General features: G+C 38.7%; 1 protein-coding gene across 1 annotated transcript in view; it reads left to right on the forward strand.

The window, feature by feature from the left end:
- MYLK (myosin light chain kinase) overlaps positions 1–15,883 on the forward strand; it is a 331,964-nt gene that overhangs the window by 110,047 nt on the left and 206,034 nt on the right. The window contains exons 6-8 of the mRNA XM_044670040.1: positions 7,774–7,792; positions 10,186–10,718; positions 11,189–11,395. Of these exons, the coding sequence (XP_044525975.1) occupies positions 7,774–7,792; positions 10,186–10,718; positions 11,189–11,395 (759 nt within the window). The remainder of the gene's footprint in view (positions 1–7,773; positions 7,793–10,185; positions 10,719–11,188; positions 11,396–15,883) is intronic.

The raw sequence follows: 15,883 nt of genomic DNA on the forward strand, positions 1-15,883 counted from the left end.
TAACATTATCTATATTCTATTGTATTTTTACTTATTTTTGTTAGACATTCCCCAATTACATTTTAATCCAGTTAGGGTTGCACTCAGGAATTTTGCTCATACATTTGACACCTCTACTTTAGGTAATTCTGTAAGTCCCTAAGATGCCCCAAAAGTATGATATGCGTTGGTAGTGTGAATTTTTAAACTAGGAATTCCTTACAGCACTGAAATCACAGGTCCAGCCACCTAACCCTGCATTTGTTTAAGTGAACTTAATCTTCCATAGATCTTGCTTTCAAAAATAATCAATTATATCAGGAGGGAGTTTGTTTTTGAGATGCCTCAAATGCCTCAAATTATGAGAATTTAGTTTTTTAACTTATGGATTCAGATCTTTTTTAAAAAAAATACTCAATTTAATGGACATGAAACTATTTTTCCATTCTTTCCACTTCCTTTTAGGAATTATTCATTAGGAAAAAAATAAGAGATGCCTGTAACATTGCTAATCACAGTGTACCTACATTCTTTTATGTTCTGAATTTTTCTTCTTAATATTACTTGATGTGAATCCAAACAAATCTTCTGATATATTTTTTAACCCTTACCTTCCATCTTGGAATCAATACCATGTATTGGTTCCAAGGCAGAAGAGTGGTAAGGGCTAGGGGATGAGGGATTAGGTGACTTGCCCAGGGTCACACAGCTAGGCAGTGTCTGAGGCCAGATTTGAACCCAGGACCTCCTGTCTCTGGACCTGGCTCTCAATCCTCTGAGCCACGTAGCTGCCCCCTAATCTTTTTTAATAACACTAACAAAGGCGAGGAAAAATTCTTAGAATGAGAAATATTTTCAGATACGAAAAAATGCATCCAGTATTCAGACACAAAACTACCAACATGAACACAGGAGACCTATTTAAAGATCACTTTAAAGAGGTTTTATTTCATAAATCTATATGCATATACATATATCCACATATTGATATGATCCATATACTTTGCTATTTTTAACGGCTCTATAATGTTCCATCATCATGTTTATGTTCCACAGTTTACTTAATCATTTTGTTCCCTGGAAATTTGGATTGGTTCCGGTTTTTTCCATTATAGTATGAGCTAGTGATTCTATTAATATTTTTGAACAAATTACTTTTTTAATGTTAGGTTATTCCTAGATACTACATCTATGTGTATAAAGCACTTTGCAAATATTAAGGCACTAAAAATTATATAAAGCTATTATTATTATTATTATTATTATTATTATTATTATTGCTCTATTACCTAAAGGGCAATCACTGGGTCCAAGGCTACAGACACTTTTATTACTCTTGTTGCATATACCAGGAAGACTGAAGCAATTTACAGGGTTATCAACCATACCTAACTTTATCTATATAGTACTTACAACCCAGTCATCATTAAGTCGTACCATTTTTATTAATTTTTGATGGCTTAATAAGTCTATAAAGGGACCTTAAAGAGCAGTGAGGCGGCATGATGAAAAGAATGCCATACCTGATGTCAGGAAGATCCGAGTTGAAATTTGGCCTCTGCCACTTAGTAGTTGTATGACCCTAGGCAAGTCACTTCACTTTTTTTTCTTCAGTTTCTTCACCTGTAAATGATCTAGAGAAGGGGATTATAAACCATTTTAGTATTTTTTCCAAGAAAATCCTAACTAGGGTCATGAGGGGTAATACTCAATAGCCTTAGAACTCCTTTATAAAGGAATTCTGAAAGACTTACATCCTAGCATGGGTTGGGATGAGGTTTAGGGGTTAGGGAGATGGCAGAGACTACAGAGGTTTGTTTTTATAGGTAATATTCTGTAGTAGAGACAGCTCCTTTCCAGGAGAGCCCTATTCATTTCTGGGTTGGATTCAATGACCTCTGAGAGCTTGTTTAGCTTAATAGATTTCACCGTATTTACCGAGGTAGGGAGACCAAAGAGCCTCCTTGAGTAGGGTCAGGGGAGGGGAAGGAAGGAAGGCATTAGTGGGACTAATTCCTTGCCAGGACTGTCTGATTTTTGGTTCTTAGCAAAATTCTTGAGCATCTTATTTTTTAAATGCTTTATAGTCATTTAGACAAAGAAGTGATGATAAGATCTGGGATGGCTTCATTAAAGATAGGTCTTGCACAGGGCTAGACCATTGCCTAGACCTTATCATTCTTCTACCTTGGAACCAATACACAGAATTGATTCTAAGACACAAGGTAAAGGTTTTTAAAAAATAAAGTAAAATAAAAAGATAGGTCTTGCCAGAATTTTCTCATTTTCTTTTTAATAGCATAATAAGACTAGAAGACGAAAGGAACTGCATAGTGTAAGGGTGAAAAAGGGGTTTTATGGGTTCAATATATTAAAGATGGTTGCCAGAGGACTGAACTATTATCAATCTTCAATTAAGAATAATCTCAAATCAAAATTGACTTTTTATGGAAGTTTATTTACATAAGAAGAGAGAGAGGAAATACGGAAATAAGAATCTATCCCAGTAATTAGTCCAGGTAGATCTTGACCCTCAGCCGAGGGTTAAAGGGCCTGAGGCCTGGAGGTGAATGGAGCAAACTTCATTCACAGAGTCTATAAAAGGAAGTTTCTTAATAGAAGTTCAGGAAGATTCAGTCTTTAAACTCACCATGTGGAACAGTCTCGGTCACAAACCAGCAAAGCTCCCTCAGGTCCCCTTCACCAAACCAGAAGCCCGTCACCAGACACCCTCTTCCACCAAAGACCTCAGCTGACTGAGGACCTTCTCCTTTTAAAGGGGTCACTTATGCATCACTTCCTGTGTCTCCCTCCTAATTTGTATGTCCAATCACAATAGATGCTTCTCATAGACCACCCAGGGGGTGGATCAGTCTATTCTGATTCTTCACTCACTCCAGCACACTGGGGTTATGACCTCCCAAGATTGGAGGCGCTCTCACCTTTGGTGATTAAATCTAAAGATGGGCAGTGTAGGTGTAATCTAATTATCACAACAGACATATTATGCCTGGATTTAGCAAACTATTTGTCAAGCCTCCACATTTATATACATTTAGTATATCGCATGATACCAAAATATGGATAGTAATATAGTGAAAAAATAAGATCAGAGCCAGACTTTACACCATATAATTAGATGGAGAAATATGAGATAGATGATGGTACAGTTAGGTAGACCTGTCACTAGGTGAATGATCTGATCCAAAGAGTAATAATTTATCATTTGATTTCAACTTGAGGTAAGACCTCTCATGTAGCAGTTCTCATTCCCCTTTGCTGTTGAACGTTATTTTCAGTGACTTAGAGGAAGGCACAGAGCCTTCTCTGTGGACATGGGTATCACATTTGTAGATGACATGAACATGGACGACTAGTACTTTGGATGACAAGGTCCGGTTGGCTGATGGGCTGAAACTAGTACAATGAAATTTAATAGTGATAAATGTAAAGTCCTACACTTGGGTCCAAAAAAAAACTTTACAAGTACAAGACAAAGGAGACATGAATAGACAACAGTTTATTTGTAAAATATCTGTAGATTTTAGTAGACTACAAACTCAATATGCGTCAACCATGTGTCATTCTAGGCTAAAAAGCTCTTTTATCTGAAGCTACATTTAGGGAAACCTAGCCTCAGGAATGAATAAGGGAGTTTGTGATCCTATCATACTCTGTCCTTATTTAGATCACATCCAGAATATCATACTCATTTCTGATAATCACATTTTAGGGAGGACATTGATAAGCCAGAATGTATCCAAAAGAGAGTGCAAGGATAGTAAGGGAACTAGAGAATTATTTGAAGTGTATGGAGCTCTTAAAAGTGGTAAAGAGAAGGATGGGATGAAGAAAAATTTAATAGATGGCCCTTATATTTGAAGAATAATCTCATGAGAGACAAAACTTGTTCTTCTTGGTCCTACAGGGCAAGTATAGGAGTAATAGATGAACTCCTTTAAAAAAATACATTGAAATCTGGAGAATCCTGTTCCTCCTCATTGATATTTTTTAAACCCTCATTTTCTGTCTTAGAATGTATCCATTACAGTATCATTTACAAGACCCATAAGTGGTAAGGGCTAGGCAGTGGGGATTAAATAACTTGCTCAGGATCTTACAGCTAAGAGGTGTCTGATATCAGATTTGAACCCCACATCTCCCATCTCTGGTCCTGGTGCTCTATCCTCTTGAGTTATCTAGCTTCCCCATCTATGTTGCATGTTGTTTTTAGAGTTCCCCCATTATGAAAGGGAACTGGCCCTTCCATACTTTAAAAGATATTCTAAAGTAATTATCAAAATTTATTTTAAGCAATATAATAATATAAAAATGGATCAATGAAACAATAGATGAATATGAAACTAAATGAATGTGATATTAATGTCTGATGACCTAAGATTCTAGAACATTAGGGAAAGGGTTAGTTATTTTATAGTAATCTTTGTAAAATGTGATTTTGAGCATAGCGGGAAATGAAATCAGATGTTGACTTCACCCCGTATCCAATAATATATGCCAATTAAATTAGTAATATATATTTATTCTTTTTTATTGTTGGAAAAGCTGTTGGAGCTCATATTGATGATGGTGGAGCTAGGAATTTGGTTAATCATTCTGAAAGCAATCTGGAACTATACTCCTGAAGTCACTAAATAAAATGCAACAATGCATACCCTTTAACACAAAAATACTAGGCCTAAACCAAAAGGGATCAAAAACTGGGAAAGGATTCTGTCAAAAAAAAATAACAACAACGTGCACTCTGCAATTTAGGCTCAAGTCTACCATAACCATTTTATTGAATTTAAAATGAATCAATATCTACGCTGTTTCTAGCCTGGAAAGAGGTGCCCAAACTGGGATAGACCCTATGCCTCTTAATATGACTACCCTAAGATAGTTTTAGGTAGTAGCAATCTTGAACAAAGATCATAATAAGTTAAAGTAAAATTTGGGGTTAACATTCCAGAACTACTCAGTTCTTTCCTGGACCACTCTCCTCAGGAACTTTTTAAAAATATATTTTAAGATAGACCTATAAATTAATCAAAAAACATTTATTAAGCACCTACTATTTGCCAGGCTCTGTGCTTAGCTCTGAAGATTAAAAAAAGAGGCAAAAACAATCCTTGCTCTCAAAGAGCTTATAGTCTAATGGGGGAGACAATAAACAAACAATGCAAGCTATAAACAGGATAAATGGGAAATAATTAACAAATTGAAGGCACTAGAATTGAAAGGGATTGAGGAAGTCTTCTAGTAGAAGGTGAGATTTTAGTTAACTAAAGGAAGCTAAGGAGATGAGTAGTCAGAGCTGAGGAGGGAGTATTCTAGACATGGAGGACAGCCAAAGAAAATGCCCAGAGCAGAGAGGAGAGGAGTATCTTATTCATGAAACCGTCAGAAGTCCAATGTCACTGGATCAAAGAGTTCTAGGAAGTAAGGTGTAAGAAGACTAGAAAAAAAAAAAAGACTGGTAAGGTAGGAGGAGATTGAGTTATGAAGGACTTTCACTGTGAAAACAAAGTATTTTGTATTTGCTACTGGAGGCAATAGGGAGCCACTGGAGTTTATGAGTAAGGGAGATGACATGATTCTTCTTAGGTTTTAGGAAAATTCTTTTAGTGGCTGAAGAGAGGCAGCAGACCCAAAAACAGACTACTATAGCAATCAAGGTATGAGATGATAATGATCTGCACCAGAGAGATGGCAGTGTCAGATAAGAGAAGAGGGTACATCCAGGAGATGTAGCAGAGGAGAAATCTTCATGCCTTGGCAACAGATTGGATATGGGGTGGGAGGCAGCAATTAGCAAGGAATTCAGGATGACTGATGTGAGCCTGAAGGACTGGGAGGATGCTGGTGCCCTCTGTAGTAACATGGAAGGTAAGAGGGAGAGATGGTTGAGGGGGGGAAGTAATGAGTTCTGTTATACATATGTTGAGTTTCAAATGTCTACTGATCTGTCTGAAAGGCAGTTGGAGATATAAAATTGGAGATCAGCAGAGAAATTGTGTCAGGATAGGTAGATCTGAGAATCACCAGCACTGAGATAATTAAATCCACGGGAGCTGATGAGATCACCAAGTAAAGTAGTAGGAAAGGAGAAGAGAAGAGGACCTAGACCCAGAGTCACACAGCTGGGAAGTGTCTGAGGCCGGATTTGAACCTAGGACCTCCCATCTCTAGGCCTGGCTCTCAATCCACTGGGCTACCCAGCTGCCCCCTATAATATAGTTTAATATCTGGTACTACTAGGCCACTTTCCTTCACTTTTTTTCATTATTTAATTCATTTTTATTATCTTATAAACAGTGTTTCTGGTGCCATCTTAAATAGGAATAATGACTAAGGGCATTCTTGTATTGTTCTTACTTTTAAGGGGGGGATGATTCTAACATTTTTCCATTATTTAATGCTTTTTGTGCTTTAAATATATATATACTGCTTTTCATGTTAAGGAAGAGACTTTCCATACCTGTTTTCCCATAATTTTAAGCAAGAATAGATGGTTCATTTCGTTTAATACCTTCTGGCATCTCCTGAAGTATTTTCGTGATTCCTATTATTTTTCTTTTTACTAAAAAACTTGTTAAGTTTATCTGTAAGCATAATATTGGGAATCAATTGCTTTCTCTTTTGGAAGTCACTGACTCTCAATACCAAAAAGATTCCCCTTCCCCCTTAGTAAAAGGGACTTAAAAGAAAAAAAACACACACAAAGGAAGAAAAGGAAAAAAAAACTTTTTTATTTTTAAAGAAAAAAAATTTAAACAGCAAAAAAAAGAAAACCCCAAAAATGATGTTTTGTGGTCAAATTAATCCAGTGTCTCCCCCCACATCTAGAATTAATAAATCAGAATCTGGACCTGTGTTTTGCTTGGTATAGAGAACTCTTCATAAGGACATTCTCCTTAGCTAATGCAGATGGAGAAGTATTTTTTTTTAATTTAGAATATTTTTCCATGGTTACATAATTCATGATTCCCCTCTTCCCCACTCTTTCCTCCCGCAGCCCAAAATCCACAAGCAGTTCCACTGGGTTATACATGTATCATCATTCAAAACCTATTTCCATGTTATTCATATTTGCAATAGAGTGATCTTTTAACATTAAAATCCTAATCCTATCCATATCTAACCATGTATTCAAACGGTTGTTTTTCTTCTGTGTTTCTGCTCCCACAGTTCTTCCTCTGAGTGTGGATAGCATTCTTTCTCATAAGTCCCTCAGAATTGTCCTGGATCCTTGCATTGCTGCTAGTAGAGAAGTCCGTTATGTTCGATTGTACCACAGTATATCAGTCTCTGTGTATAATGTTCTTCTGGTTCTGCTCCTTCCACTCTGTATCACTTCCTGGAGGTCCTTCCAGTTCACATGGAATTCCTCCAGTTCATTATTCCTTTCAGCACAATAATATTCCAGATGGGGAAATGCTGGGCAGTTCATTATCTGAGTGAGTTCCTTGTGGGCACTGAGCAAATGTCTTATCCAGGGTCACACAGCTAATATTGGTCAGGGGCAGGACTTTAACTGAAGTCTTCCAGATCCTGGTGCTTGCTTTTAACCTATTTGATCATAATACCTCCTGGAGCCATTAACCCTAAAAAAATCAGGCACTAAGAGAATAGGATTTTGGACTATTTGATTAGAGCAAGAATACAGTAAAGACAAAGAGAATGTTTGGAATTTTAAAGCACTGTGTAAATTCAGAGAGATTTTGTTTTATCTTTTCTTTGACTTGTAAGATATTATATTAATAGTCACCCTTTTCTCTCTTCTTTTTCCAGGTGCAGATAATACAAAAAGGTATGTTCAAGTTTCATAATTATTGGACTTTCTATCATTAAAATGAGCTGAAAAAGGAATAGTATTAGGGTTTTCTCTGAAATTTTGTTCATGTTTAATATACTTTACTAGTAATAGTAGTAGTAATAGTAGCAGTAGTAGTGATGATAGGAATAAGAGTAGTGGTAGTAGCAGGAGAAGTATTAGTGTTGGTAATAGTAGCAGTAGTAGTAGTAGCAGGATTGGGACTAGGTGTGGTGGTCATAATAGTGGAAGTAGTAGTAATGGGAGTGGTGGTGGTGTGGTGGTGGTGGGAGTAGTAGTAGTAGTGGGATTGGGAGTAGTGATAGTAGTAGCAGTAGAGGTCGTAGTAGTAGTAGTAGTAGTAGTAGTAGTAGTAGTAGTAGTAGTAGTAGTAGTAGTAGTAGTAGTAGTAGTAGTGGTAGTAGTGGTAGTAGTGGTAGTAGTGGTAGTAGTGGTGGTGGTGGTGGTGGTAGTGGTGGTGGTAGTGGTGGTGGTGGTGGTGGTGGTGGTGGTGGTGGTGGGACTGGGAGAGTAATGATAGTAATAGTAGTGGTAGTATTTGTAGTAATGGGAGTGGTGGTGGTAGTAGTAGTGACAGTATATGTATGGGAGCTAAGAATTATAAATGACATTTTTATGTTACTTTATGGTTACTAAATACTTTCAATTTCACTACTTTCATTGACTTTAATATTAACCCCCAGGTAGGTAGGGTAAGTATCATAATCTGCATTTTACACATGAGGAAACTGAGCCTCAGAGGTTAAATGACTTGCTCAAGGCTCCACAGCTAATCAGTAGCAAAACCTGAACTGGAACCCACATCTTTCTTCTGGTCCCAAACCTAGACTTTCTGCCTCTGCACCATAGGAGCTTCTCTGGTAGAAAGTTTCTCTTTATTGTCTTCATCAGCGTTTTTTCTGCCCACATCATTGTAGTCACATTGCAGGAATAAGAATACTTTGAGAAGATGGTGGATCTGATAACTGTCCACTTTTGATGTCTGTGTGGAGATTGTAAACTTGATTCAAGTCTCCCCTGACCTTCTTCAGCGTATTTCTGGGAGCCCCTTCCCCTGCTCAGGGAACGAGCCTGGCATCCAGGGAAGAGGAAAAATGGTGACCTAATGCATTCCAGATACACAGAAATATTGGGGAGGTTATCCAGAAATGCCACTTCTTCCCTATACCAACACAAAAAATGGTTGATTTTATTCTTAGTCAGCAAGTATTTATTAGGCACCGACTCAGTGCCAGGCTCTAAGCTAAGCACAAAAAAGACACACAGTCCCTGTTGTATGTGTGTGTATAGAGATAGAGATGTATGTATATTCACAAACACACATATGTAGTTATTTGCATGTTGTCTTTTTGTATAGTTTGTCCTTACTGTGTAAATACCCTGTAAATCCTTTAATATGAGGCATATACATATATATATATTTAATATTATATATGTATATATAGACACCCCCAAGTCTTCTATGCATATACATACATATATGTAGTTATTTGCAGGCTTGAGGCAAACAGACACCAACAAGCTTTTTGCCTTTTGTCCAAGTACGAGGTGATGTCAGCCTGTCCCAGAGAGGACCTTCCAGAGCTTGTGTCCATCTGCCCGGCATGGCCTTCAGGAACCCAGAATCTCTGTCATTGAGAGTTGATACCTGGCAGAATTTTTCCCTTATAATTCATGACCAAACTCCTCTCCACCAGAAATACTTTCTTGATCATTTCAGGTGGAATTATAAGATCATATAACCTCACCATTCTCACCCTCTTGAGGCTGACAAGATCATGTCTGAGATATAGGGTTGGGAAGTGGATAAAGTGCCAAATTTAAGAACCACAGAACCTGAGTTCAAATCCTAGCATTTGTCCCTTTTAAGCCAAGGATCCCAAGTCATTTTTACCTTCGATGACCCTCAGATTCATCATATGGAAAATGAGGATATTTAAACAGATGACTTGTAAGATACCTTTCCTTTCTATCATTTGAAAAATAAGCACCACAATGGAAAGCATGTTGGAGTCCTTATCTGTAAAATGGGCATAATAATATAATAATAATACCAACCTGATAAGGTTGCTATGATGTTCAAGTGAGTAATGTATGCAAAACTTAAAGTGTTATATAAATTATTATTATTATTTGATACTTTCAGTGCTTCTCAGACTAGCTAGTTTTAGTGGTTAGTATCCATTTTCCCATATTCCCACAATACACATGACTTCCACGGGGGAGGATGGATGTCCTGATGTTATCTCTTTTATTTCCTGGGTTTTGCTGCCCTTCATTCTGACTTTGTGATGAATAACATCTACAAATGTTCCGGCGATTATTTTATTCTCTAAGCCAATTCATTCCCTCTTTCTCCCTGTCCACAGATCCCTCATAAATGCAGTTGTGAGCGAAAGTTCAGAAACTAAGACAGTGACAACTAGCAAAATCTCAAAAAGCCCCCAGCCAAACTGTCTAGAGAATGCCACTCAGAGTCAAAATCACCCAGACCTCCCAAAAACATCCTATAGAGAAAACGAAAGAACATACAGATCACCCCATCCAGAAGCCCTCTATAAGTTGCATGAGAAAGCCCCAGAGGTGGCCCCAGTTCTTCAGAAGACATCAAGCACGATCATCCTGCAGCCTGTAAGAACCCCTCTTGAAACCAAGCCACAGACCACGGGCAACCTCCCACTTCAAGGGAAAGAGAAGAAGATGCCCACAGCTCAGACTACAGCATCTTCTTTGACAAAGGAACCTGATTCCAAGAGCCAGAATCTACAGACCAAAATAGCAACCAAGAAAATTACCCTCGAAAATCGTAGAAATGAGACCCTAGACAAAGCACCCCAATTCTTGACACAACCTAAAAGCCTAGAGATCCAGGAAGGCGATGAAGTCAAGTTCAAAAGTCAGGGTAAGTGAGACAATGATCATGGAATCCAGACCTGTTTTCCTTTGGTTTTCAGAGGTTCCCAATTAATTCCATTTATTATTCTCCACTTGGTTCCAAGCTCCTTAGATCCTTCAAGATCCTAACTATACCAGGAAGAATCACAAGGGGAAGGAGACTTAGCCTCCAACTTTAAGAAATATTTAATCCATTGAGGCCCCAGGATTTCCCAACCTAATGAAAAAGTTCCATGTCCTCAGAAATATTTACCAATAAATTACAAAATGAGCCCACTATTGGGAAAAGGATGCTGAGAAAAAGAGCAGTCATGTAACATTCCTTGGGATAAAAGGCATCCCAAGGAGAGATAGGGAGGTGGTCAAGTAGGGACAGTTTGATCATCTGGATTTGTGCTCTTTCCCTTACTCCTCTTTCCCACCCATAGCCATTGCCACTATTCTGTGGTTGCTACATCCCCTTACCTGTTCCTGTAGTTTCAGGGACTCCAAAGCCAACTGTGGAATGGTTCCGGGACAGTACCTTTCTGATGGAAAGTGAGGGGATCCACATATATGAAGATGAGGATGGTACCCACTGCCTGTGCCTACCCAAGGCTCAGATGGAAGACAGTGGCAGCTACAGTTGCATGGCCTCCAACAGAAAAGGCCGTGTGACCAGCCGGTGGATGCTGACAGTCAAAAGTGAGTACGTCTCTTCATACGTAGTGTGCTGCCTCATAATTAAATGATTCACCTGACATATTTCACATTTTAAATATCTTTTATCTCTATATCCTTTCCCCATAATCACGTGTGAAATCAGGGACTTTAAATGAGGTGATGAATCAACTGAAGAAACATCTTCTGATGTATCCTAAGGCCAAATAGAACATCATTTTGGAATAAGGAAAGAGAGGGGTATCTAGGCAACACAGCAGATAGTGCACCAGGCCTGGAGTCAAGAAGACTTGAGTTCAAATCCTGCCTCAGATACTTACTAGCTGGGTGACTCTGGGCGAATCATTTAGCCGTGTTTTCTTCATTTTTCTCATCTGCCTTACAGTCAAATAGCCACAGAAGGAAATGGCAAACCATTCCAATATCTTTGCCAAGAAAACTCTAAAAGGAGGTCATGAAGAGTCACACAGGACTGAAACAACTGAAAAGGAGTATTGACTTTAGAATGACTGTACTATATGCATGGATCATAGGATCATAGACTTAGAAATGGAAGGGACTTTAGAGACCGCCTAGTTCCATGGTGGCAAACGTATGGCATGGGTGCCAGAGGGGGGCACTCAGAGCCCTCTCTGTGGGCACACGAGCCATCACTCTAGTGCCAGAGTTCATTACTAGAAAGCCAGAGGGATGCAGGGCCAGGCTGCTCCCCTCCCCCTCTTTATGGGTGCCTGAGGACATTTCTCACATCACCCATTCCTCTAAAAAGTTCACCATCACTGACCTAGTCCAATCTCTTCATTTTATAAATGAAAAAATGTAGAAACTTTAAGTGATTTTCTTAAGGTGATTTGAGTATTAACTATAAGTACCTTCCTTTAAGTGTCATAAGATAGGGAAGTGGTTGGGAGATTAATATGGAGTGATGGGCACTATGACTTTTTTTTAACCCCCACCTAGATCTTTATCCACTGAGTTGCCTAAGTTACTCTTTATATTGATTTTTTTTATATTGATTTTTAATCTCACTTTCAGCACTGTACTCCATATATTATTGCATTAGGAGTTAGGTAGGTAAATGGGACACACATAACCTCTTATGAACTCTCTATCTCATTTCCCAGAGTGAGACTAAGATTTTGCCTCTCTTTGTTCAGTTGTATCCTTACCCCTGCCTAGGAACATTCATGACATGAGATAGTCCCTTTCACTGAGATCAAAGCCACTCAGCATAAACTTCAATGAGTCCCCTCTTCTGTTCCTGAAAACTTTCTCAGCCTTGTTCCTTGTTTTTTTTTTTTTCTTCACTTTCCCATTAGTCACAGAAAAGACTCATCTTTATGAGACTAATCATTTGGCTTGTGCTTTTGATTTCATTCTATCCTTCCTTCTCCATTTTGTTCAAGACTTTTCTCTAGTAATCATTCTCTCTCCCTTTTTTCATATACCTTCAATATCTCCCACTACTATGGCTCCCTCTTACCCCATGACAGCCCTTCCTTTGGCTACCATCCCTCTCATCTTCAGCACAGCTACAATTCTTGAGAACTTTCTCATCATTCACTTTGCCTTGGTCCATCCCCTTATAAGCATCAGATCATAGATTTAGAACTAGAAACCATCTTAATGATCATTTTGTTAGTTCAGCCTCCTCATTTTGTAAATGAGGAAACTGAGGCAGAAAAGAATGAAATGGCAAGGCCATTCAGGTAGTGAGTGGAAGGAGCAGGATGTGAATGTCCTCTGATTCCAAATCAAGTACTCACCACTGCACCTTTCCAATCTTCCAGACTGGTTTCCACCTGCACAAATCTGAGACTAGTTTCTCAAAGGTCTCCAGTGACCTCTTAATTACCAAATTCAATGGTCAGGTTTTCAATCTTCTTCCTACTCCATCCTCTTACTAGCTGCACAAGCATGAGCAAGTTACTGAATCTTTCAATGACTTAGTTTCCTCATCATAAAATCAGAGTGTTGAAATTGATAACCTCTCAGGTCCCCTCCAGCTCAAAATCTATGATTCTTTTATTCTCTACAGCATTTCATGCAATTGTCCACTCTCTTCTGCATTGGCTTCAAAGACTCCACACCTTCATGGACACCTTCAGTCCTTGGCCTTCTGCTCGCCTCTCTCCCTTGGCAATCTCATTTAGTACCATGGCTTTAGTGTTTGCAGCTATTCAGATGATTCCCAAATCTCCATCTCCAGTTCTGACTGCCCCTCCTTCCAGACCCACATTTCCATCTGCCTCCCAGACATCTCAACCAGTGAGTCCCACCTAGCATTTCATGTACAAACTTAACATTGTATTGTCCCCTCTCCTTCTGGCCTCATTATTCCTGTTTGCTGGATTACAGCTCACGTGGCCTCTTGTTTTTTTTTTTTTGAATTGACTCTTAAAAATTTGAGTCTTCTCTCATTTTCAACTCATATCTAAAATGGTACTTAATATCAGTACCATCTTTTCTTTTCTTTCTTTTCTGAACCTTTAATTGATACTTAGATATTTGTACTAAGTATCAATTCAAAGACAGAAGGGTAAGGACTAGGTAAATGGGGACAAGTGATTTGCCCAGGGTCACACAGCTAGGAAGTGTCTGAAGCCAAATTTGGTCTTCCCCACTCCAGGCTTGGCACTCTATCTACTGTGCTACCTAGATGTCCTAGTAGCCTCCTTTCTATTCTCATACCCTAGTATAACCACCTAGACCAGTGATGGGCAAACTTTTTAAAGAGGGGGCCAAAGGAAAGGAAATGCTCATCTGTCAGTCTGTCTCTAAGGCAACTCTTTTGAAGTTTCATTGTATTGTATCCTACTCATTGTATTCATCAGATTAGGAATAATGTCTTGGGGCCAGATAGAACATTTCTGGGGGCCACATCTGGCCCTTGAGCTGTAGTTTGCCCATCACTAACCTAGACTATTACAATAGTCTCCTAATGGATCTTTCCACCTTTGCACTCACTCATTCCAATCCATTTTCTCTTCTGTGGAGAATGGATTATGCATAAATCTGATCAAGTCACTCCTTTGCTCAAAAATCTCCAATGGCTTCTTCTTATCTTCCAAGTAAAATCGCTGATCTTTCCCTAAGCATCCATGGCCCCTTACAATTTGGTATGGCTCTACCTTTCCTATCTTATCTTAATATTTGTCTCCATGCCTTCTCTGTTCTTGCTAAGTTTCACATGTTCCCCTATACCTATAATATCTTCCTTCTCCCTCTTCATCTATTCAATTCACACTTAGCCTTTAAGCCCAATTCAAATGCCACTTACTTCATGAAGCTTTCCTGGATTTCTTCCCCACTCCAGTAGTAATGATCTTCCTCCTAAGAACTCATGAATCACTTCATTTTCTCCTTGTGCTGAGATCCTATTGTGGCTTATTATCTGCATGATGTTGGGGCAGGCATGTAACTTGTAGGCTTCAGATTCCTCACCTATAAAGTGAGAGGTTTGGAATGGATGACCTCGATGGTCATTCCAGATCTAAATCTATGATCATATGACCCTGTACCATTCTCTATCCTAATTATCTGTGCCTTTCATCTTTTTCTCCTAATAGATTAGAAGTTCACTGAGTATAGAGACCACATCTTACCTACGTGTTGCATGTCCCTCAGAAGGAGTATGATGCCACAATTGTTTTATGGTGGATGTCTAGTGTTTTTTTTTAGCTTTGGAATTAAATAGCCATGATCAGAGAGTTCAGGGAGAAAATTTTAACTCTGGGACATATCACTGGTTCATAACGCTTTGTAATCTGTGTCTGACAGACAAGGAATGGTTGTACTCTTGGAAGTCAAGCTCCAAGGCTAAGAACATGTCCCAAAACAACCACGTTTCCTATTATGGCTCTGTCAACTATGAATTTATTTAAACCTTTTTTGAATCTATTTATATTTACAGCCTGCTCTCCTTCTTAGAGTAATGACTTCCATGAGTTGACTATCTGTCTCATGAAACAGGACTTGCCTTTTTTTGGGCACCCAAGTCATATCACTCATATTCACTTGCTCCAAAGTTCCAGAATCATAGAATCATTGATTTGGAGCTAGAAGGGACCTTAGAGGACCCTGAATCCAAACCCTCTCATTTTATAGTTGAGGAAACTGAGCTGAAGAGAAGCTAACATGCCCACAGCCACACTACAAGCAAGTATCTAAAGCAGGATTTGACTCTGGATTTTCCTGACTCCAAGGCCAATGTCATCTTCCTTATGCCATCATAGGACCCTAGATCTAATTTGGAAAGGACCTCAGAATCCATCTAGGCTAACCTCATTAAACAGATAAAGGAGCTGAGGTCAAAGTAAAGTGAAATGACTTGCCCTTAGGTCACACAGGTAATGAACTTCAGAAATAAAACTTGAATCTAGGTCTGATGTATGCTTTTTTTCACTCTTATTGAATTTCTTTTTCTGGAAACATTCTGGCTAGACTAGAACAGTTTTTGCAATGGGAGGCTGGGAGAATAGGGAAAATACAAAAAGACAGAAACAGCTGAGA

Source organism: Gracilinanus agilis, chromosome 3 (assembly GCF_016433145.1).
Source record: "Gracilinanus agilis isolate LMUSP501 chromosome 3, AgileGrace, whole genome shotgun sequence".
Lineage (NCBI taxonomy): Eukaryota > Metazoa > Chordata > Mammalia > Didelphimorphia > Didelphidae > Gracilinanus > Gracilinanus agilis.